The 25300-nt window shown below is 42.5% G+C and overlaps 1 protein-coding gene across 5 annotated transcripts; it reads right to left on the reverse strand.

Annotated features, from left to right (window-relative positions):
* Window positions 1-1316: 1316 nt before the first annotated feature.
* CTNNB1 (catenin beta 1) lies at window positions 1317-25188 on the reverse strand. 5 transcript variants are annotated; one of them, XM_052794446.1, is made up of 16 exons: window positions 25170-25188; window positions 9813-9873; window positions 9092-9319; window positions 8700-8953; window positions 8371-8609; window positions 8084-8285; window positions 7612-7756; window positions 7062-7165; window positions 6635-6973; window positions 6218-6376; window positions 5135-5254; window positions 4832-4982; window positions 4619-4740; window positions 3351-3411; window positions 2374-2594; window positions 1317-2088 (listed from the first exon to the last, which is right to left on the reverse strand). In XM_052794446.1, the coding sequence occupies exons 2-15, from the start codon at window positions 9823-9825 to the stop codon at window positions 2386-2388; spliced, it is 2346 nt and encodes a 781-aa protein (XP_052650406.1). In that variant the 5' UTR covers window positions 9826-9873; window positions 25170-25188; the 3' UTR covers window positions 1317-2088; window positions 2374-2385. The 5 variants fall into 5 exon arrangements, with proteins under 5 accessions (XP_052650406.1, XP_052650389.1, XP_052650379.1 ...); XM_052794429.1 differs by lacking the exon at window positions 25170-25188 and adding an exon at window positions 24475-24598; XM_052794419.1 differs by lacking the exon at window positions 25170-25188 and adding an exon at window positions 24341-24593.
* Between the last annotated feature and the right edge of the window lie 112 nt (window positions 25189-25300).

Consider the following 25300-nt stretch of genomic DNA (forward strand, 5'->3'; position numbering starts at 1 on the left):
GCCTGGCAGTTTGTCATTTGTCCCCAGTAAAAGTCGATACTCTGGGAAGGGTGCTCTAGAGCTAGCAGATACCACAGTGTGTAAAGAATTAAATTATTCTTCTCCCCATGTGCCCTGAGCGAGGAGCATAGCATGGCTAAGTCCGGTACTCCAACCATTTCTTCCATAATGTTCATCTTTCAAAGCAGCCACTGCAAGTTCCTGCTGCACCTGCCGAACACACACAGGCACCTGCCTTACTGAGAATTGCAGCTACAAGACTGCTCTTGGACAGCCCAGTCCTCCAGGGTAGGTGGAGGCAAGCAGCCACCCCTAGGTAAAAAAACTGATTTCACCTTGTATGTTTTACAGAAATTGTTTTCTTACATTACTTTAAATATCATTATCTATTTTTCATAAGGTTAACAGCTGGAATTAGAGCTGGAGTTACTAGAAATGGGGAATAGCTAAGTGGGGGCTATTACTTGGTAATATTTTATAGTAATGGTCTTCTAGCATGAGCGTGGGTGAGACTTGCCCCTCTGCTGCTGCAGTGCCTTTGCTCTGCAAGCCAAACGGGGGGGGCAGTCCATTCTGTAGTTTTGTTCAGCTCTCATCATCTTGGGATCCTAACTTGAGCTATGATCCTTTGCAGCCAAGACCCCCTCTGATCTTCTGCTGGCAAACTGCTGCACTAAGGAAGTGGTGTCTGGGAGCATTTGCACTCAGCAGAGGCTACTGACAGCTGCACCGTGCAGAGTCTATGAATTAGCCAGCAGTTTAAGATCCCCTTTCCCTCCTTCCACCCACACAGGTGCTGCCTCCAGAGAAGTCAGTCACACACAGCTCCTATCTCTCTACCTCACTCAGGTGTCCTCAGTCTTCAGGCACTGTAACTGGGTTTCAGCTACTGAACCAGCTCACAGTTTGAGCAAAGGCTCTTCATTTGACCCTAGTGACAGCACGCATCTGAAGTGAGCTGAAGCAATATGCTGTTTTCATTTTTTGAAGCCCAGAAGTGAGCACATGGCTGGCAGGCCAGGCACAAAGGGTAGTTACCTCACCTCTGGCTAGACCTGCCCCATGCTGAGGAAGGGGCCAAAGCAAAGCAGCAGCAGGGCAAGGGGAAGAATGCCCCCTCAGAGGACCCCAGTAGGAAAGCCTTGTCATTGGAGCTGAGGCTCTCTGAAGGGTAATTGCTCCTTACCAGGATGAAAGGGCAACAGTTCTGGCTTCCTCATCTGACATACTGAAGGTGGTGTGCAAGTCCAGAACAAGTTTCAGAGAACTTAAGAGACAAATACACTTTCTGATCTGAAATAATTTGACACAGAGTCAATTAAAAGTTTACTTTAATTTTGAACCATTTTATAACTGCATTTTTCTCATGAAGCATCTGTATCACAGCAGGCTACAATAACTTTGGGATAAAAGGCAACTGGTAAACTGTCCAATACAAGGTTCCAAATAAACAGTTCTTACTGGCCCCTACCCAGACATATCCCAGATAAAGTTTTTGATCAAAAACATGAAATAGATCCACCTGCTTATTTTAAGCATATTAAAAAGGAAACTAATTGGACCATTTCTATTTGTCTAGTTTTTTATACAAAAAGGCTACACAATGTTACGCTTTATTCAGAATACAGTTAGAGCGATTATGAATTAGTGTTCTACACCTTTACTCAATCCTTAAAAATTAGAAACTGCTGTAGCATATTCACTATAACTTAATACTACGAGAGACTTTAAAAAAAACTAACAACAATTACTGCAAAAAGAAAGGCTACTTCCAAAGCAAGCAAGGTCAGTACCATTACAGAGATTTAAAAAAAATAATAAATTTTTAACAAGCAAGGCTAGGGTTTGATAAATTCCATCTTGCAATTCATTCTTGTGCATTCTTCGTTTCTTGAATCACTCCCAAAATCCATTTGTATTATTACTCCTCGACCAAAAAGGACCAGAACAAAAAGTTTACTTCAATTGTTCCCATAGGAAACTCAGCTTGGTTAGTGTGTCAGGCACTTTCTGAGATACTAGCCCACCCCTCGAGCCCTCTCAGCAACTCTACAGGCCAATCAATGCAAGTTCATTCAGATGATACAGCTGCAAAGAGGAAAAAAAAACAGGTGTCAGTGCTCCCAAGTAAATGCCTGTTTTAACACATCAAGACTGCATGAAGCCAGTGCACAAGACATTATTACAGTTAATTACTTCCACACTTCATGGCAGAAGTCAGTTTGGAGTGTACTGATCATGTGTTTCCAGAGCGCTTATTCATTATTGTGGCACCCAGTTGAGCCAATCCCTCCCTGCCAACCAAGTCCTCAGTCCAGTCATCTGTTTTTCTCTTTTTGTTTTGTTTTTAAATTCAAGGTTGGAGCTTCTTACCTAAAGGATGATTTACAGGTCAGTATCGAACCAGGCCAACTGATTACTGTCACCTGGAGGCAGCCCATCCATAAGGTCCTGGGCATGGCCAAGATCTGGCAGACCATCAACTGGGTAGTCAGCACCAGGGTGGTGGCCACCCATTTCATGTTCCATCATAGGGTCCATACCCAAGGCATCCTGACCGTATCCGCCAGAGTGGAAAGAACGGTAGCTAGGATCTAAGAAAGTTAAAGGTGGCAGAGGGAAAAAAAGCATAATGTTAACAGATGTTAGATGCATCAGAAGCTGCAAGTATCAGTGTGTGAGAAGATCTTTGTAGCCATCTAATTTTTTTCTAGTTCAGCCAAGTTCAAAACAATCTGTGGCCTGCCCTTAATGGCTATTCCATTGTTCGAAACAGCCTTCCAGTACGATTCTGCAGACAAAGCACACTGCAGGCAGAAGCACGAGCAGATTCCAGCCAAGCCATTAGTCTGCACAATCAACAGTACTAAAATTCAACAATACTGCAGCAAAACCAGGCTCCAAGACTGTGGACTGGCTTCTGAAAGACTAGTCAAAAATAGCTTAGAATCCTTAGGGATAGGCTTGCATTCAAGTCTATAGACACTTACAGACTAACACATTCAATACCAGCTTTTTTGTTTTAAAGAAAAACTGCACTATTGGAATTGTCAAGTCCATTTGTAAAGAATGTAGAAGATTTCTGGAAACAACAGCTCAGCAGGACATTCTCCCACAAGACTCAGACAAGAGACACCAGTTTTGCACGTTCATACAGCTCCCACTTCAGTGCTGCCAGTGGTGTTGCAGAAACTGGTTATTTGAACTGGCAGTTCCCCATCTGCCTGTGAGTTTGCAATACATTGCTGAAGAGTTAATTCACTCTTTGCTCATTTGCAGTTCTCCTTTAAAAATCTATGACTTGACTTCATCCAACTTGGGTTTAGTCAAGGGGAACAGAAGAGACATACCATCTGGGCGGTATCCAAGAGGTTCTCCCTGGGCACCAATATCAAGTCCAAGATCTGCTGTCTAGATGTAGACAAAAAGTTAAACAGTTTTAACATCAGGTTTTGGGGCCAGCACTAGTAATTCTGAGTTTAAAAAGTTCTGAAGCTTGCCCCAGATCCCTTTTTAGCAACTCTTCTGCAGTGAGCACTGCAGCGTGTTACTTTCGCGAACATGGAACACCTTTTTTATCTAAGCATCTGCATCCAATATACAACAGCCAGATTTACGCATAGGAATCCATAGATCACTGGAAAGAGAGTTCTGTTTGGGAATGAAAGAGATGGGGCAGCTCTAGGAACACTCACCCTCAGGTACACCTGCCCCAGCTCCTGCAAGTCAGCTGTTCAGAAGTTCCTGAGCCAGCAATAGAGCTTTTAAGAGTTCTGAAGGGACATCTCCCAGTTTGCACAATTACAGAATAAATTGTGTCTGTAGTGCAACTACATAACTCCAATCTCAAAGAGATCCTCCATTTTAGCTTTTTTTTTTTTTCACATTACTGTGGTAGATAGAGATTTTAGGAAAACAGAAAAGCAAGCACTGAAATAGTACAAATCAAAGGCTACTGTTCCTTTATTTAGTAAATACATACATGGTAAGACAAGCTAGGCTCCTGAATCTTAAGAATCTGGGGGAAGACAGAGACTTCATGAAACCTTCCCTCTACCCCATGTACACAGTTTGTTTTCAGTCTCAATGCACTGTATAGCCCTTTAAGCACAAAAAAAGGCAGTGTGATAATCAGCCTGCAAACATATTCAAGCCTGAAAGCTCAGTTCTAAGGAGAACACAAGTTGCATTCCCACCCCAAGATTACTAGCCCTACACCATTTGCTTGATGGAAGCCTTACAAGATATGTTTAATGTTTATGATTCCGTCCTATCATTCATGCCTCAGTTTTTGCATTCAGAGTTCATTAGGTTCTGACAAGCAACAAAGAAGCATACAAGGTTCTTCTATAGAGCTTTGCATGCTAACATAATGAAAATTACAAATTTTAGCAGCAGTCAAGAATGGACTCTTCCTATCTGCAAGGGAAGAAGCAGCTCTAAGGCTGCTTGCCACAGGTTCACTGAACCTGAATATGTAGCAAGAGTAAAGAAGGTACAGCCATGTGCAAAGCTGGGCCTGTATCACTGATGGCATCTACGCTTCACTACTGGAAGAAGGGAGGACCTGAACATAAAGTCTCCTCAAGGAACCATTAATACAAAAGACACGACTCACCTCGTTCCAAGCCATTGGCTCAGTCCGGAACAGAGAGCTTGTCAATTCAACTGAAAGTCGCTTCTTATAGTCTTGTGGTTTGTCCTCAGACATTCTGAACAGCACTGCAGCTGCATATGTTGCTTTTGAAAGCAAGAGTGATTTTAGTAGAGGTCGAGTCTTCTAGCAACTTTTCTAACACAAGTATGAAACCTATCTTTCAAGTTCACTTACCAACACCCTCATTCCTAGAATGAAGCAGTTCTGTTAAAGGGGCAGTTGCACCTTCAGCTTCAATTGCTTCAGCTGCTTCCTTGTCTTGAGCCAGTTCACAAAGTACACCAGCAGCTACTCTCTGGATATTCTCAATGGGAGAGTACAACAACTGCAACCAAAACACAAGGGGTTCTTTAGCTCTTCTACTTGAAACGAGCTCCTCAGCACAATCTGACTTAGTAGTCCTACCAAGGAAGCGTAAGAGCCATTTTACCAGTTTTCCTAGTATGTGCTATAGCATTGTCTTGAGCTCTTGCTTACCTGCACAAATAGTGGAATTGTATTTAGACCCCTGATTACGATTCGATTATGAACATCACGTGCAAGAATATGCAGGGCTCCAGTGCAGCCCTCGACAATTTCTTCCATACGCACACCCTCCTAGTTAAGGAAAGAAAAGGCGTTTTTTGAAATTGAGATATTGCATGCTATCTTCTAAAATGACTGATAAAAAGCTGATCAGCCTGTCAACAACCCAACCAAACTTGTCCCCTGCACATAACCCCTTCCCACAACAGGGCTCATATCCGCTATCTACTGCTGGCCTTCAAACTTAACATCCAATCCTGCTAGGAGTTGGCCCAGTTTATCCAACTAAATTCAGCAAGTGAAGCATCTCAGTGGAACTCCTCCCAGTGGTCTCATTTTTATTTCAGTTCATTATGAACTTCACATCTGACAACACTGTCTCTTTTTCCCCCCAAGCTGGATTAGCTTGGCAGTTTACTGAGTTTGAAACTGGTTATCAGTAACAAAGAGGCCCCCTCCTGCCTCTACAAGTATTAACTGCACTCCTGTACTAGTAGGTACTGCTTCCATTTGCCCATGCTAAGGCAACTTTCCCTTTGTTAATGTGTTTAATGGTGGCAGAGGGGGGGAATCAAGACTGATCTTGCCACACTGACCTGGTACCCAAACAGGTAACAAGTATGGAGCCTGTACAACTTTTACAACTCCAAGCACCCTTGAAAATACACAATAAGGTGTGATAGCATTCTTAAACCCATACTTCTGAGAAGGATGAGACAGTTCTGGTTTCCTTGCCAGAGAGGCTACTTGCCTTGCCAGAGTAGGCAAAACCAGTATTTCTGTGATCTATAGCATCCAGAATTAAATGCTTAAGAGGTTCTTAGTAAACCAAGAACCTAGGTTTTGGTATTCTTGTTTAAGAAAAACTTCAGGTCTGCCCAGACAGAATTATCAGCACACCAAGAGAGTAACATGAATTAGAGCAAGTGATAAGACAACAGCTATTTAGACCAATACATGGCCGAGGCACGCTGACAAATGAGAAGTTTTGGAGACAAGTTTTACACATAACTTCAGTTAGCAGTGGCCACTTACCACAAACTGCTGTTGTGTCCCACCCATAGAAGTACGTCGCTGGGTATCTTGATGTGCTCTAACCAGCAACTGAACTAGCCTTGGAATAGCACCTTGCTCACGCAGTGGGGCATGGTTTGCAGGACAGAGCGCCAGATTGCGGATCAAACCAACAGTAGCCTACAATTAAGAAAGGGGGCGGGGAATAAAAGAGCATGACTGGTGCACTTGCTGTTAAGAGATTTTTTTTTTTTTTTCATCAGTTGATCCCAAATGCTTAAACCTCTAGGAGACAACACTAAGTTGCTCAATTGGAGCAACTTTCCCATCAGACAAATTACATTCCCCAACACCTTGGAAACAAAGTATTTTTCACAGTTAAAGTTACATAAAAAAGCGCACCAGTTTCTACGCTGAAAGCTGCTAACCATTATTTACCTTGATCAAAGGCCAGTGTGATGGTGGGTGCAACAGTTTAACCACCACTGGGAGTCCATAATGGAGACGTACTGCATTTTGAGCCATCTCAGCTTCTTGATGTCTGCTCGTGAGGTGACGGAGCGCACAAATAGCAGGTTCTGTGATGTCTTCCCTGTCTCCAGCCCGGAGAACTGTGCGCACAAGAGCCTCAATGCCACCAACCTGGCACACCATCATCTTGTTCTTGTAATTGTTGCAGGTAAGATTAGAAAGAATGCCAGCAGCACAAGTCACAACATTAATATCATCTGATCCTAAAAGCTGAACCAGAGTTCCTAGAAGGCCTTCCATGCCCTCCTGCAAAAAAAGGGGGAAGAAAAATTTAGTCTCTCTCCTCTTCCACTATGTTGGCTTTTGATCCCGATCCCTTAGAAGAGCCATTTACCTGCTTTGTTGCAGCATCTGACAGATTCCTCAGAGTCCAGAGACAGTTCTGGACAAGACGCTGGCTTGGATCTGTGAGGTGGAGTCCCAAAGCTTGCATCCCACCTAGAAGATGGTACAGATTTGACACCATTACTCAGGTGCTCATCTTGTGAACAGTCAGGTCCTTCTCTTCCTTGAAGTCTGAGTGCGTATCTCACAAGCTTCTAGATCCTTCTTGGCATTAGTAACGTAATATGGCTAGGCCCTAACTCTTCATTAGAGGAAAAACCCTGATATTCTCTTTGTGACACTGGGTCTTTTAAATGTATGCATATTCTAAGGGGACCATTCTGACAGTGCTCAGCCACCCAGCTAACATCATCACAGACTTACTTAAAACAGACTGCCTTTTATACTTCTCTATACTAAAGGCCTCCAAAACTAGTTATGGACTGAAGGACCAATCCAAGTCCAATTTTCAATGCTAGCAGTTTCTATTCTTGTGTGGAACGTACTGATCTTGAAGTACTGTACGGCTTTTTAAGTTACTGTGGGTACAAGGTACTTACCAGCCTCAACAATAGCAGGTTTGTTGCTGGAGCAGACTGACAACACCTTCAGCACCCTACTTGTGGTCCACAATAGTTTCTCATAAGTATAGGTCCTCATTATGTTTACTAGAGCCTGGGGTCCACCACTTGCCAGAATAATCAGCTGAAAGACAGCAAAAACAACATTTATCTGTCACTTCCTGTGCATGTCAGTAGGTAGTAATTGTTGCTGGCTTACACCCACCATAGGTTACAGATCTCTAAAAAACTATTCACATCTGCTGGTGTGGTCCATAAGTTTTGCAGTCTCACTATAGCACAACTGCATTTCCGCAAAATAATTCCTACATCTCTCACCTCTTGCAATGTCAAGACTGACTGGCAAAAGCCCAACATGGCTGAAGATTCAGAATAAGGAGGTCGGTACACAGGAACTGTTAGGCCATTCACAGCAAGCTTGCTTAAGTGCTTCAATAGCAGAGGCACTTACCTTACTTTCTTGATTGCCATATGCTAAAATCTGAAGGCAGTCCGTTGTGATGGCCAAGAATTTGACATTTGTCTTGTTAAGCAAGGCAACCATTTTCTGCAGCCCACCAGCTAGACGGACCGCCATTTTGGCTCCTTCCTGATGTAACAGGAGATTGTGAAGAGTTGTAATGGCATAGAATAGCACAGAGTCCACTGGAGACCTACAGAAGGAAAAAAAAAAAACTCGTAACTGCACCTACCAGTACCAACTAAAAAACACAAGTACCATCTTAGCAGTCCACATACCCAAGCATTTTAACCAAAGCAGGGATGCCTCCTGATTTGAAGATTGCCAACAAGCCTTCACGGTGATGTGAGAGGTTGTGTAGTGTACCTGCAGTACAACGGGCTGTTTCCACATCATTTGTATTTTGCATCGTACGTACAATAGCAGACACCATTTGAGGAGATCTCATAATAGCATGGCGAGACGCTTCCTTTTTGGATAACTGATGAACCATAACTGCAGCCTTGTTCACCACCACCTACAGAAATATTTGAAGAAAGCTTTTAGTTTTAAGGTCATTGAAGCAGCCCCACAAAGCAAGCTACACTGAGGCAAAGAAAATGCTTACCTGGTCCTCATCATTCAACAGTTTGGTCAGTTCTGGGATTGCACGAGTTGCAAGTTCTGCATCATCTTGGTAGTTTATCAAATTAACAACAGCATGTTTTAACATCTGGGATGGCTCAGCCAGGCGTTGCACATTAGTTGGATGAGCAGCATCAAATTGCGTGGATGGGATTTGCATTCCTTCATCCAGTGTTTCAGGGAACATAGCTGCACGCACTCTCTGAGCTCTAGTCATTGCATACTGGCCATCAATATCTGAAAAACAAGGCAAGTCGTTACCTCAAAACTAGGAATAAAAAGCTCATCTTCTAGATAGGTAATAATTTGGTATTTCGGTTTCTGTATTGTTAAGCTGTGTGTCTAAGCAAACCAGTGTAATGGAAAAGGCCTTACCAGCAACTTGCTCCTGGGTAAAGGACTGTGAGAATCCCTGCTCCCACTCATACAGCACTTGTGTTGTGTCCACATCTTCTTCTTCAGGATTTCCCTTGCCACTCAAGGAGGGAGCAGTTGTTGTGGCACCGGAATGGATACCAGAGTCCAGATATGATTGTTGCTGCCAGTGACTGACTGCTGCTTTTCTGTCTGGCTCCATTGCCATATCCAACTCCATCAAGTCAGCTGTAAGAAATCATTGTTAAACAATTAAGTTTAGTTCAATTACTCCAGCATGTATTAATCCTTCAAGAGATCACACAGGTTTTAAACAAAAATAAACTGTTATAAACAAATACCTCAACCCAGCTGAGGTAGCACTGCAAGCAAGACAGCACTTTTAAACTGAGGCTTTATGTCAAACCAGTGCAGACATCTATAAGCCCAACTAACAGGCAGAGCAATCACTGCTATTGTTTGTCTACTGCTTAAAGGTTCCTTTTTCCACATACCATGATGATGTACTTGACTGTACTTAAGGGACCCAAAATGCTTACGATGACAAACTTGTCTGCAGGTTTGAGTTCCAGTGTAAGGTATTAACTACTGTAGTAGTGCAGACATTATTCAACCCAAGTGACTTTAAAAAGTTAAAAAAAAGCAAAGCAAGTAGCCAGTTTAACTGCTCTTTATTAGAACTGCTAGATTCTAATAACAGAAATTGTAATGCATTATATACCTTGGGTTGCCATGTTCCTTGTTGTGCTCCCAGAACTCCTTCCTGCTACCTTTCAGAGACCCTAAAAAAGAGCAAGGTGAGAACTTATTAAACACTAATCAGAGCTAGTAAGACAGGATTTCATATTAGAACACTAGAATTGCAAACTAAGACTTCGCACATCTTGCCATTTCATTACTACAGTAAGTATATTTAAATGCTAATTAGCAAACCCCCATGGACAGAGATCCAAAAGAATGAGATATGTCACCCAGACTTTTTCTGGCAGACTATATGTAAGATATATTCTCCTCTTAAAGCTGGAAGAGAAAAAGAATTGAAGACTGACCGTGATAGAGCCATTTTTTACTTCTCTATCCTTGCATAAGAAGTCCAGACATTAAATTCCACAGCTTGGACATGCCGCAAAGACATGGGCTACATGTCATTCTTCCTCCTTTCCCTCAAAAACAACTACTCTTAAGATACTAGCAAAACCACTTGATACAGGGCTACAACATGGATTTTCACAGGGAAAGCTGAAATGACCATTTAAGGCAAGCTGCTATTATTCAGTGGTACAAAGACTACCTAAAGAGTTATAATTGAACCTCTTCCTTTATGCCTTTCCTGTACCACAAGAAGAAAGGTTTCTTCCTATGCAAAAATACTCTTCCTTGAAGTTAAACTGAAAATTGAACATGCCTTATAAACAAATGCTCTCCTTTAGTTGCACACACGAAGTCACCAAACTCGCTTCCCCCCCCCCCCCCCCAAAAAGCCAAGATAATTGGGGGCAGGAGGCTGAAATATTATCAAATGCCCTATCAAAATCTTCAGTATGCACCTCCATTTGATATCACCAAGCAGTACGAAGTACTTGTACCATAAATCTGTAGCTGTCTCTTCACTAACCCAGAAAGAGAAATTCAAGGCTACAGCTTCACAACAGGTCACTCAAAGCTGTCATACTTCTATTTCATTTGCTCCCCTTCCCCCCACAGTCCAACACTGTTTCCAGCACAGACACAGAGCTGGTGACAGCCTGTTCTGCGAGCTAGCCAAGCAGAAACATTTGTAGTGGTAACTAGTACAGTGAGCAAAACCATCTCTTCCAGCAATCAGCTTTCAATATGCAGTTAGGTGTTAGAGCTATGCTGATCAAAACATTCCTAGACAATGAAGTAAAGGCAAGCCACTAATCTCTTTAAAGGACAGGTTTGCAGTACTGTGTCAGGAGAACAAAGTCCATTTGACGATGTATTTGTGTAAAGACAGATTTCCCAGTTTAAGAGTTTCCTCCAGGAGTACTTTTTAGAAAATCATAATTAAACAGAAGACAGGCCTGCAGTTTTAAAAGTCTCACTGAATAGGTTAGGCAACTCTGAGGCAAGCTTATATTTCACTGTCTCTGAGCCAGCTGCAGGATACTCCAGCAGCTCCTGAGGAATCTCGTTACTTTGCTGTACAAATGCCAGTGCTGTTTGTCCTGACTCTGCACTCCCACAACTTTTGGCAGCAACCCTTCCCTGACTCTTTCAAAATGGACAGTAGATCTGCATCTGCAGCAGATAAGCAGCATTGAGCTGATTTAAGATGTAACACAACATACTGTAAGTACCCTGCACTATGCAGTTGGAAACACTTAGGTTCCTAAACCGTCCCTACTCCACAGCCTGGAAGAAACTAGCCAACTCAGAGCCTACTCCTCACAATCTGCATGGAGGATGCAGTGACAATACAACCATTTTTTTCCAGTTCCTTAAACGCTGGATTCTTCCAACACACTGTTAGGAGTTTGGGAGTAGCAGTGGTAAGGGGAAGGAAAAACTTAAGTCATGCTGTCAGTTCACCATTAATACAAAAATTCTCCTGAGTCGCTAAGTTGGAAGAAGTGCCTGAACAAAAGCTTGATAGCTCCCTGCAGGTCTTATGCATTGTCAACCCCACTAACACCTTCCAAACAGAAAGAAGTGGGACAGCACTAAAAGTAAAAAGTGTATCTTTGTTCCCCGTAGTCCTCACTGTAAGTCAGATGTGACATTTCCAATAGAAAACTGGGCAAGATCTAGCTGCTATAGGCAATTTGCAATATGCTTGGCACAAAAGAAGATCTATTTTTATTCTAACTGTTCCTGTTTCCTCCTATCAGGAAGCTGCTAATAAAAATGATCACCAAACTAGTTTTGAAGTTAACATACTGGTAGATGAACCAGTCAAGAGCATTGACTATGTCTTGAGATATTTACTACCACCTCAGATTCAAATATGCTTGGGAACAACATTTATAATTTCCTTCCACTGTTGAATTCTGCACAAATGAAGGAAGATGCCTTACAGCAACTGCATTCTGAAATGGTTGTTTCAATTTCAGCAGCCTGAAGAGATCAAAAGAGTAGCTGTACCATTAGGTGCAATCCAACAGACCAGACTAGCCACTGGACTGCAACACTATTCCAAAATAAAGCTGAAGAACATCTACAAAATAGCAATGAAGAATGCTGATTTAAGTGTCCATAAGTGCATTATCAATCAGATATTCAGTCTTTGAAATGCTGACCTTAGATCAGCCTGCTAGCTGCACCTTAGTTTCTAACATCCTAATCTGCATTTCATACACCTGTAACCACCCAACAATTCCAGGTAGCATTTTTTTTACATAGATGGGAAATTGGTTTTAATCCTTAGAGTTCAAAATAACCACAAACCAAAGGTAGCCAGGGAAAAGGGGTACATGCTGTTTGGTTTTAGGGTTTCTATAACTGAATATTCTCCCATATTTTCCTTCCCATTCTCTTCTCATTTTACAAGGGGATAAACCAAGTCCAAACAAGCTGCTGACTTTGTCTTCCTCCGTGTCACTGACAAGGTTAACCACTACAATTACAAAAGGAGCAGCAACCCCAGACTAAGTACAAATGTTCGTGTTCATCTTCCTGACAAACTGGATCAATACATGCAGGGTGGGGGTGAGGTGGTGGGAGAGTAGAAACAAAAGACAAAAAAGCACTCCTGCAAAGATAACTAAGGTTGTAGTCTTCAACCATGAAGCATATACCAGCTCCTTTACATCGAGCTATTCAAATTGATTGGAGGACACATGACTAGTGACATTACATTGTCAAGGTCAGTAATACAGATCTTAACCATCAAGAAGAGACAGAAGGAATCGGTATACTTTACAAACTTTATCATAACAGCAAGCTTCTGTAAACCTCACTATTTCTAAAGACTACCTGGTACTCAGAAGTCAAGTCTGAATTCTGAAAAATGTCATGTTATAGAGAAGTTCATACAGAGGTACTGCCAGGATTTACAGGCTGTTAACTTCTTAAAAACCACCTCCTCCCCCATGACACTAGCAAGCATCAGCTTTGGGTTTAAATGGAGGTTGGGTTGTTTTTTTTTAAACATATCTGAAGAGCAATGCAAGACATTGCACTAGACTGTATTGTGTACCATCAGTCCCAACCTTGCATTTGAATTCTAAAAAACTGAGAAAAAGAGTTCTGCAAGCTTAGCAGGCTTATGAGCTAATAGTTTCAAGTTACTACAGAAGACTATTCAAATTTCTTGGTTTTCACAGGAATGAAAGAGTATTTTGATGATGAATAGAACTTAGGTATTAACTTTAGATTTTGGAGAAGAGTTAGGCACATGCCAAGGAAGTCAACAAGCCCATAGCATTTCTCAAATCTGAACAATAATTCTGAACAATAATTCTGAACAGCTTCAGTAAAACCTAGATAATTTTCTTTCTAAAGCTGTTAAACTCCATTAGGACACAGACCACAGTGAACTGTTTACTTCTACTCTGTCTTAAAGAGGACAAGAACTATGAGAATAGCCTATCTAGGGGAGGGAGTATCAGCCTGACATTTACCTGCCTGGTATATCAAGACTACGGTACATTTGCACCTCTGCTGCAGTTTATCTAACATAAACCTATTTTCACTGTCAGCTAAACCAGTTTGTTAGCCTACAAAACAGCTCATATTTGCAGCTTGTATTAAATAAAAACGTGTCCATCTTCTTTCAAGGTTACTGCTTTAATCTTAATAGAATCTCTTCACTAAGATTGACTCAGATTATACCTGACTGATCTGATAAGCAGACTCCTTCCCTTTGTAAAGCAAGTCAAACTTAAAAGTTTGCAAGTCTTCCAGAAATCTTTTGCTTGAGAGCACCATGTTATTAAACCTTGTATGAGAAATCAAGACTGATACATCCGATCACCACAATCTATTTACAGGGAACACATCTACTAACCATGTTCTCATACATCTCTATGTCTCATCTAGGACAGGCCAAGCAACTGCATCTGTAAATTAGCCATCAGTGCTGAATGATGCATTTTCTTACATTGAACAAGCATATCTTAATCTTCCTGTGACAGTTACAGCAGTTAAACACATGTGTCATCTACGCAGAAGTGAGAAGTACCTGCACTGGAAAGTAGTTTTTCTCCAAGTGCTCCGAAGTTATTGCAACCATTATCAAGGTGTTACTGGAAGCATTTGTTGGGTCTAATTTTATAACTGATCTTGTTTCAGGCAGCTGCCTGCCAGTGATGTTGCCCGTGTTATGCGCTTTACAGAAAGTCAGTAGCCAAAATATACAGGCAACATTGGTTGTACAACTAGTAACACCAGATGACTACAGCACTCACTCCTATGACCCAAGAACAGAAATCTAAGAACTTAATGCAGCAGAAGCTTCCTAATAACCTTAGTTTTCAAGTGGAGGATGCGGGAAATACATTCAATTAATGATTTTTAAATAAAAAATCCTTTGATCTTATTCTGGAAGTTGTTGCTGTTTTCTAGAAAAGGAAGCAGGGCAGGGGGAAATTATTTAAGACAACACTGATAGTAGAAACATCAGAGAAGCTTTCCCGGCACAAGTGGCTGACCTGTCTCCTTAAGCAATTTTTGGTCTAACCTACCCCACAGCTATAAGCACTCTCGCAACAGGCAAACCTAATTCTTATAAAGACATGATCCAACTGAGATAGTCACTTTAATATTCATTAGGAATAGCACTAAACTGATGAACAGGAAGCCCAAAAGAAGTTATTTTTCTTCCTTCAAACAGGGAGGCCTATAATCAGTTTATACCTGCCTACTAACTTTAAAAAAAAAAAAAGCCAAAATCTTTGTCTAGCTGAAGAAAACATGGCAGCTACAATTTGAGAGGGAGTGAAGGAGGGAGCAGTTACAGGTGACCTGTAAAACCCAATTTACAGATTGCCTATCCACAGATGATGGGCAAGGATGGTACTTGTGGAAAGTAATGATTCAGGGTATTTGCATTCAGTTTCTAACTTAGAAAATTCTAGTTTTGGATTAAGCAGCAAGGTAACCTGGGAAGTTAAAAGGAATGTCATTTGCCTTGTAGGTATCAATTTAGGAAACTCATTTTCTATCTTCAAAGGTTAAACAAGTTCAAGAATTTTTACCACCAGAGATCTGTTGTAAACTTCTAATTACTCCTTATCCAAATGGGGATAGAGACCTCTCTCCCATATCCTCCCAGATATTCTAAACAAAACTTAACTTTGAGGATTTTTATCTGGCTTCTATCGAGCTCTGGGGTAAAGTATGCACTGTAGGTAATTTTGGCAGCCCTTCATGTATCATCTAAGATTGGTAAGAAGTCCTGAAAGTACAGTTTGTGTTGTGTGTTTTAAGGGATTTCAGAAGCTTGCTGTTGGAGTGACAGTTGGGTTTTACAATTTTTCTACACAATGAACAGAAGATACTTTATTTCAAAGTAGGAACAGATAGAATGCTTGAGTTTCACTCTGAAGATATGCATTTAAAAAAATTTAATTCTTGTGCAAAGGTACCACACAGGATTAAATACAACAGTTTTCCTTAAATACATTCTATATCCACAAAACAAGTACTGAACAGCATTCCCATATTCTGTCTAAAGTAGCAGCATTTGCAGTCCTCAGTCACCTTGTCCACTCTGAAAGGAATAGCTGTATGCAGTGAGTGCAGATTATTTTGAAGTTATATGCAAGCATTAGAGGGCTTGATTATTGTGAAATTTGTCGCTCACCAGTACTGACTTCTGGATTAAGAAATTCAATTTTTCAAATCCTTCCCCACACCAGCAGTTTTAAGGACCTGGATGGACAAGAACTACTATGAAACTCATTGAAAAATGGCTCTCAAATAATGGTTCAGGGCTATAAATTATCACACTAAACAAAGCAATGGACAACTTGGATATTTTTGGAGACAGTAAAGTTCAGGTTTACCTTATTATCTCTACCAGGAATCAGAAAATAAAACTTCACATTTTTCCTATTAATGTCAGGCTTCCTTCTGCTTTCAGCAGGCTGATATTTAATACTGGGTAAAAATATCATGTCATAGGCCAGTTGAAGATATCCTAAGTAAATGGAAGTAATTTATACAATATGTAACATCAAAAGGAAACAAGTCAAACCATACAGCCAACTCTAAAAGGAAAAAACCAACCCACCATGGGTTCTTACAGCTCTAAAACATTTCTATCTTCTTTTGGGTTAGATGATAGAAACACTCATCTGTAGCCTTCACTACCACCTCAGAAGAAATGCCATGGCAAGAGGTAGAGCAGCATTACTATATTTAAGTGTTATGCCAAGATGTAGCAACCTCAACTATTTCAGTAGTTCTGTTGAAAACTAAGAGCTACCAATAATCTTAACCTGCATGCCACGGCACATGCCCACAGTGAAATCCAGCTTACTGATTCTAGACTGCAACAGAACAAACTCAAACTTTCACTCATGACAAAACTGCTCCGGTCATTTCCTCAAGCAACATTTGCTTAACATCATTCCCTCCAACCACTAAGCAATAATACTTCACACCAGTGATAAACTCAGTATCCTATGTAATCCATCCAGCTTGAATTTATCCAAGCTAGTATACTTCAGGCAATGCATTCTACTGATGCCTGCAGAAAGGTAGAAGATGCCTTGCAAACAGCAATACGTTCTATTTTAGATTTAGCTAATCAGATCACAGCAAGTTTGACTCTGAACCCAGAATATACAACAGTTTAACAATTTAAAGTTGTTCTTTAAAAATAATAAGACCCGAAAGTCTAAGATGTTTCTCCTATCAAACATTAGGAAATTAAGAAACCTGAATACTATCTGCTTTACTGACCTCAAAGGTTAACAGGTTGCAGCTTCCAAGCTTTAAATATCCTTAATATATCCTGAAAGAGGCAACAAGCTAGCTCAGATAATCCACAGAATTAAAGTGGAAAAAGGGTATTTCACAGCACACACACAGATATGCCAATGCTCACAACAAGTGACCTCTGCTTTCAGCCACTGTTTTTTTGCTGCTTCATTTCCACATCATTATTTCTTTTTTCCTTCAGGCATCCCAGTTTGCTATTACATCAATTGTTCTGGCTTTCCAGCCTTTGTCTTCTGCCTTAGAAATTATCTAAGAACTCCTTTCCATAACATAAAGGCAGAAGAGCTTCTGTACCCTAGCTTTTGTAAGTTGTTTTTTTTTTTTTAATAAGAGTTCCTTTGATGCCACATCACAAAATAAAGTGTTAATGCCTGTCTATTTTCAGTCATCTCAGCAATCTAAGACCAATTAAGAGCACAGAGTAGAGTTTCTATTCACATGCTCATTACCTAAAGCAAACAGCATGCAAATATTTCTGTTCTTGCTAGACTTCTCCAAGTTGATTACAACTACTTAATGGAACTGAAGTGCAGGCATCTGGTAGTCTAGTCAAGACTCAAACACTGGGTTAGCTGTATTAAAAGGATTTATTCCTCAAAAAATGTCTAGTGAAGGAAAGACTCCGGTTATAGGTCTGAAAACTTGAGGCTCATCTTTGAATCCATGCAGCCTTAAGCACACGTGCAGAGGGCAGGGAAACAGGCCACAAGAACTTTACAACACAGCTGTAAGGCTCCATTCTACCACACTTCACTTCCATTTAGGACTGGAGCACTACAGAGTGTTCTGATACTACAGGACACTCACCTGGCCCCTTCTTCCCAAAAGGGACAGCAGGCTAGTAAAGAATCACACTTCCTAGCCAGCTTGCCAAATGATCAAGTGTGACAACTCATTAAGTTTCAAGTGCACTTGAGACTAACATAAGGGTAATAAGATCCACATTTTGTTTTGCTCATCCTTAGTACAGAATGCCACCCAGAACATACATAGTTTTAATTGTTCACCAAAGAGCAACTTTAGCCACTAACCAAAAGTTCAGGTAACAAAATGTATCAGAAATGGATTTGGTGAGTTTTCATTGCCAGATGGGATCTCTTTCAGCTGCTGGCATCGAGTGTCACTGAAATATGGCACTTTGAGCAACTAACACAGCATTTAGGCACTAACAGCTTGTGCAATTAGTCAGGGTCTTCACAGGTACTAAGGTTTAAGTACCCTTTTAAAAAACAACCCATTAGAAGTTTCAATAAAGCAACAGTTAACATTGGTCTGAGAGCCATGGTCAGCCAACAAATACCTGAGATAACTAATTATAAAATGATGAGAACCTGTGGGAGAATTCAGAACACTCACATCAGGTAAGTTACTAAAAAAGTAATAAAGTTCACCTGGGCACTGATCTGCACAATCATTCTAAGAGATGAACTTTCAAATTTTAGAACCTGCCAGGAAGCCTCCCCAAAAATGAAGCTGGCATATCATATAAAGGTTCTCTAATACCTTTGATGCACACTACTTTACTCTTTAGGACATTTTAGAGCAACTTTGGTGGAAATTACATATTGATAGGACACCTAGAGAGGTCAGAAGGTACTTGGTAGCAGTTAGCCTACCACTGTAATTTCTTACAACTATCAGTGGTGCCCTACAGAATTTTGTTTGATGCTAGCCACAGCCTAAGGCTGCCAGAGTCACATGGCTGGGCATACCATGCAGTGTGAAGACCACACCTTTTCACATAGTCCCATACTCTTTGCTACTTAAAACCATACTTATACTGTAGCAGCTAAAACCTTACAACACTGGATCTTGTCACTTCAGAGAAGTTAGTGTTTGGATCCACAGCACAATTATTTTGCCCTTTACCTTAAGAAACATTCAGGAGTTGCAAGAGGTCTGTCAACACAATCCTTTGTATTCAAAATCATGGGCAAGTATACCAGCAGCTTCTAACAAGATCTGGAAACAAAACAAAGTTACCTTCTGAAAGAGAGCTACTTTCTGCACTGGCTATTCATTTGTCCTCTACAGAAATCTCTGGTTGTTTCCAAGAGCTATAAGCAGCAGCTGTGCTCAAGCTGACAGAGAAATTATCAGGTCATGTTTGAAAGTAATGGTTCAAGAGAGCTTTTCACTGGCAAGTATACTGCAACACTAGCAAAATCTATCACTTTATTTGTAGACAAGATTGGCTCCAAGTACCTACATATCTTTCTTCACTATCCAAGCGAGGAGCTGATGAAAATCTTAAATTTTAAGACAATATGTGAGGAACTGCTTCAACTACTAATCAGGTGTTCCACATCCAGCTTGAGAAGCAATAATCTTCTCCACATAATGTACATATCAATCCTTTGACAGCAGTTTGCAGCTCAGTATTAAAAGGACTGGTATGACAGTTTCAAGTTTATGAACTTGCATTAAGTTCAAGATTATCAACCCAATTACTCTTATGTCTTAATTGTTTTGACCAACTAAGCACCACCAACTCATGCAAGTAACCTCAAAACAGTTACTAAGTCAATTCTGTTCAGCAATGGATTTACTTTGAGATCTTTTGGTCACCAGCAAGCATTTCCAATTAGGGTTTCATGCAGCATTATGTTTGAGTTTCTTCATGGCTGGGCAAAACATTAAGAACAGCTTTATTATCACAGCTTAGAGTTACCACCTCTTATCTGTGGGACACAGTTAGGTATCTATATTATGCATACTCCTGCCTTTCTCAGTTAGGCATAAGCAAGTGTTTGAAGCTAAGGCTTAGTTTGCCAGCAGTACCCACCTAATAAACTTGCACTGATTTGCAGCTTTTGGTCCATGTGCTCCTACTTTCAGTAAGATATCCACAGTAGAGATGGCAGTAGCCAGGGTCAAGTATCATTCTTTAGTCTTACCTAGCCACATACAAAAAAAGCTGCCATCATGACCATTTAGAGAACTTAAAATATTATATTACACTTCATTTAACACTAATAAAGTTCAGCAACAAACCACTGTCAGCACTCAAGCTTCCTGCCCACTTAGCTTTGAGTGTCAAAAAGATACTTAATGGTTCTGCAGTCGTTTATCATGATTGCCTACATCACTAACAAGAAGGTTGACAGCCACTGCATTACATAAGTATCTTTCCATCCTGTCTGTGTAGAACTTAAAACCATTCATTTCCACTCTAATACAAAAATTTAGCAATCTCCCTTCCAAACCAATAAGTATCTAACCATAATCTAGTTTCTTCTTAGGCTGCAGCCATGTAGCCAGCCCTGAACATGGATGTTAAACATGAATCTCCACGGTTTAAGAAACCAGGATGATTAGTCATAATTGCACTGACACTCACGAAATACTTACGAATCTGTAAGTGGCTGCCTTTGCTTGTCTGTTGGAATAACTATGTATTTACAGTAAGACATACTGACACTCCAAAAAGTACTGTTTAAGCAACAAACATGCTAATGAAGTCTGACATTTTAAGATGTTTCTTCAACTCACTTTTAATTAAGGCAACCTGACAAGGCAACAGCATTTATCAGCACCTTTAGGATGTTAAGATTTCTGGCCACTGGAGGGCACCTGAATTGTTGCCAGGACAATACAGAATTACTTGCTACAGTTGGTGCAGAGCTGGCAAACTTCTCCAATTTATAGAAGTCTATTTAGCACAGTGAGCCAGCCTAGAAATGCTAGTTCCAGCAAATATACTTACAGTGCACACTGTGCATTTGCCAACTCTACTAAGATCCAGCTAGCTCATACTGCCTTTTTAAAAGCAGCAACCTAGAACACTAAATTAACTCTTTCAACCTTTAAGGGAGTTAATTATTAAACAAGGCTCCAGAGTTGATTTAGTATTAAGTAATACAGTAAGTACTTTACTTCTGCAGTACTAATCCAGTCAGTGTACATTGTTTCCTAAAGCAACTTGGAACATCAACAAGAAGTTCTTTTGTAATGGAAGCTGTAAAGCAACATCTGCACCCATACTTCCCAAGGCAGCAAAAGCATAGGACACATTTGCTTTCACATCAAATCAGAGTGAACAGATTCAGGAGGGCAGGCTGAGTTACAGGTATACATTTCACCTGCTCACCTTATCAATTTGGTGTTCCATACAGACAAAAACACCCAAATAAGACTTCCATTAGTTCTCTCTTACACTCAAAGTTACCTTTCAGTGCAAAAAACTTTTCTGGCTCCTTTCTTCTCCGAGAGGCAACACAGGCCACACAACGCTAGCGTATTAAGACATTACCCTCTTGGGCTAAAGCCTGATCACAGACTACAGCAAGTTTTACCTTGGAATCAAGTGCCAGAAATGGATATTAAAAGTTAACCACTGTCAGGCTACTTTATGTTGGCAAGTCTAACCAATGCCATTGGTGCATAACATCACAGCACCCCCAAAATGAGTCTTCCAATGCTTAACTAGAAAGTCAGCAATACCGCTCTGCCCATCTGACCAGGATAATAATTTTATCTAAAGAGACAAGAAAAGTCACATGCAATACTTACTGCCAAGTAGTTTGCGGAATTTTGCAAAGTTAATGCAGTGCCGTTTCTAAGTTACCACACAGTCACCCAACAAGGCAGGGGGCTCAGAGCTTGCAAATGCATGCTGTGAGCACCTAAAGACAAGTCCCAACTGCCTGCACAGTTTCTCAAAGTTTTATCAGGCTTCATGAAGTACGATGTTCAAGATAAGCAAGGCCAGTCCTGATTTTCCTGCCATGGTATGAAGCTTGCCAGAGTCCCAGAACAAGTTTTGCTGCAAGCAACTGCATGATCACTACAAGCCCTGCATTACCAGCTTTAGCTATGAATTAACATGAGTGATTTTGACTACTGCTGTATTTGCACAGTAGTCTGCCCACTAGACAATATTTTGCAGAAACATCCTTATCCAGGAGTTTCAGACTGCACATTCAGATTTCAGTTTATAAGACTGAAGCTTGCTACTTCCCTTTCCACCCTGCAAAATTAGTTAAGGTGGCCACTGGTACTAGCTTATCTTTACATCTGAATTAACTTTCTAAGGTATTGTGTTCTGAAGAGTTAAACTCAAGTTTCTGGTGATGAAAAACCAACATCCATTTCACAAAGAAACCATATGTCTGAAGGGCAACCAGGTTTCACGGCCAAGATTTGATAAGCCAGTTACTGACACACCACGTAGTCAAAGCAGAACACTAGTTCATAGTAGACTATGTATCAAGCAAGCAGCCCAGCCTATTTATTGCTTAGGCAAGAAAAAGGAAGCTTGGTTTACTACGGCTGTAACAACATTTGAAGAACTTTCTCAATCAAGCTTTACTTGGTACTAAATCCTTGCTTTTAGAAGCTATTGTGCATTGCATTGTCCTTTCCATCAACATGTTTTTACTTATTTCTCCCCTAGACTCTTTGAAATGATCAGCCATGCAGACCAACATGAACATTCCCACACCAATCAGTTTATACCTAAACAGAAAATACGTGAACTAACAGCCAAGCAAATATGACATTTCTTTAGAACAACCCCAGAACGGCAAGACACTCGACATGATTTTATACCAAATGGCTGAATTTAGAGACCCTTAAAGCCTGATCTTAACACCGAAGTAGCCTAATTTTCAACAGTACCAGACATTAGGCAATCAACACAGTAGCCACATACCTGCAGCTGTCAGCACCTTTTTATTCAAAGTGCAAAATTAACATTAGGTTCCTGGACTGTCAGTCACTTGAAATTCACATTATAACTTAGCCCAATAAACACCAGTAAGTTTTGCCCTTTGTGCCGTTTTAAAGCCTTGCAGTAGTACCTTTTTATCATTCAGAAGCAAAATCAAAATTGGTAAATTGCTCTCTGGTGTGTCCAAACTTACTATCAAGAAAACCCCAATACTCTTTCAGGTAGTTTTCTCATCTTTGCCTTTACTATAGTCTCAGCACATAAAGATCCTGTTTTACTAAAACCCCTCCTTGATTTCCGTCCATCGACCTCAGCATACCAGCCCAGCCTCTTTCCATTCACCACTTGCATACTTTGGGGGATGGGAGGACCACAGATGTCTGGAATATACAGAATGTCAGAACAATGGCTGCTCCATGAGAAAGAGATCGAGAAGTAGCTGATTACAAAGATCAACACTGCTGTTCCTAAAGCCACAAGTTTCCCGTAGTACCTTCACAGCCTGTCCTATCTTCCCAGAAGAGATAAATCTCCAGTAGATGTTTTCAGGAAGAGATTCAAAAAGAAGCAGCCCGACGTCCTACATCAAGTTTTAGCTAGGGAAGAATTTAAGGTTTTTCTACATTTAAGAAACCTCACTGTTCCAGGAACAGCCAATCATGCACAAAAGAGAGGTGAACTGAGCTTTTCAGGGGGAAAAGAAAAAAAAAAAACAAGACAAAACCACACCACATATGGAGCTCCCTGTTCCACGGGAAATCAGAAACAAGTGCCCTATATCCTACTGGGAGTAACAGCAAGTTGCTTCACACACCTCAGAAGTGCGTTAGTTTGGGAGGCTGGAGCCGCCGTCGCCCCCCCCAGTCGGCCACAGAAAGCAGCAGGCACTTCCCCTTGCAGCATGCGAGCCCCCACACTGCCCAAGTCCCAAGTCATTCGCTACAAGACTCTGGTAACGTGGGTGTTAAAAACTTAATTTGATTGCTCCCAGCTCTGGGGAGCTTCATTTAGGTGACACCCAAAAAAAGCATAACCTCTCCAGCAAATATGCATGCAACTGAGACCGAAAACCCACAAGGCAACAGATTAGTTATCTCCCGCTGACTGCGGTGACCGTGATGAGTTAATTATATTCGGTACAAATAAACCCGTCCCCCGCTCTCTTCCCCCTCCTATCACCAACGGTGGTCTGTAGCCCACCGGCGACTCAGTACCTCCTCCCGCCCTTTAAAAAAAAAAAAAAAAAGGCACCAAAGTACTCCGGCCTCGGCCGCAAACGCAGCCGGGAGCAGAGACCCAGGGGGACACGGGCGGCGGAGACTCGCCTTCTCCTGCAGACCCGAGCAACCAGCCCTTGGCCCCAGGACGAGCTTCCCAAGAGGCACCTCGGGAGCTGCAGCTGCCGCCTCCTGCAACCACGCAGCTGTCCGGACCTCCCAAAACAAGAGCCCTCCTTTCCTGCTCCCACAGCCACCACCATCCCCCCGCCTCTCTCCCAGCCCCCCCCCCGTCCTTCCCGCCTCGGCGCCGGGCACACCCTGGACCCCCCCAACGGCCGCGGGACGCAGCGCCAGCGCCCGCCCCGGGGCACCGGCGGCCGCTGAGGGAAGGGGAAGGGGGGACCCGGCCCAGGCTCGCCCCGAGTTCCCGCCAGATAACGTGGCACTAACGTTGCAGGGAAGCGAGAGCGCAGGGTCTCCCGGGCTCCGGCTGCTGCTGCTGCCGCCCGGGCGATCCCGGTCCGGTCCGTCTTTCCTTCCTTGTCCCCCCCCCCCGCCTCCTCCTCGCTCGGCTCTTTGCTTACGGCGGTGCCCCCGCCGCTCTCCTCCCGGATGGCGACCGTACGAGGCGGCGGTGTTAGTCCCCTTGCCCCGAGCACCGCTGCTGCTCCCACCGCCGAACCGAGCGAGAGGCTTAAAATGGCGCCGCTCACAAGGAGGTTCTTATAGTGAGCGTCGGATTCGTCTGTATCCTGCCGCCGCGGCCGGGCGCAGCGCGCAGCATTCCACAGGCACCCAACGCACAGGGCAGGGGGAGGAGAAATAGTGCCCGGCTCCCAGGGCGGAGGGAGATAGAGAGCAGCAGCGGCGGGAAAGCGGCTGCGAGCGGGGGGAAGGCCGTGGCGGTGGTGGCGCGGTGGGGGGAGGCAGGGCGGGCCGAGTCGAGTCGAGCCGAGCCGAGCCGGCGGGGTGGCGGTGCGAGGGGCTGGGGGAGGACAGCGGAGACACCTTGTTCCGGAGGTGGGGAAAAAGGATCCGAGTTCCCGGCTGGGAGAGAAGTTGCTGGCTGAGGGTGGAGTAGAGGCGGCGGGGGAGGGGGTGCAGCTGAGGGGATTAGCCCGGGGTCCCGCTTTTTTGGGGGGAGGACGGGGGCGATACGCCAGCGTGACATCCTCCCACCCCCCCCTTTAATTTGGCGTTTCGTTGCCTGGGGATTTTTTGTTTGTTTGTTTTGGGTTGTTTGGCGGTGGGGGGTGTTGGGCGTTTTTTTTAAACGCACGCCACCAACTGTAGCGAAACTCCGTCCTCTCAAACGCTTGTGTCGCCAAGAGCGGGGACGCTCCCGGGCTGCTTTGAGGAAAAACGGCCCCGGCCCCGGGCTGGGGCAGCAGCCCGCCCAGCTGCCGCCCC

This window comes from Harpia harpyja, chromosome 1, assembly GCF_026419915.1.
Source record: "Harpia harpyja isolate bHarHar1 chromosome 1, bHarHar1 primary haplotype, whole genome shotgun sequence".
NCBI classification, from domain to species: domain Eukaryota; kingdom Metazoa; phylum Chordata; class Aves; order Accipitriformes; family Accipitridae; genus Harpia; species Harpia harpyja.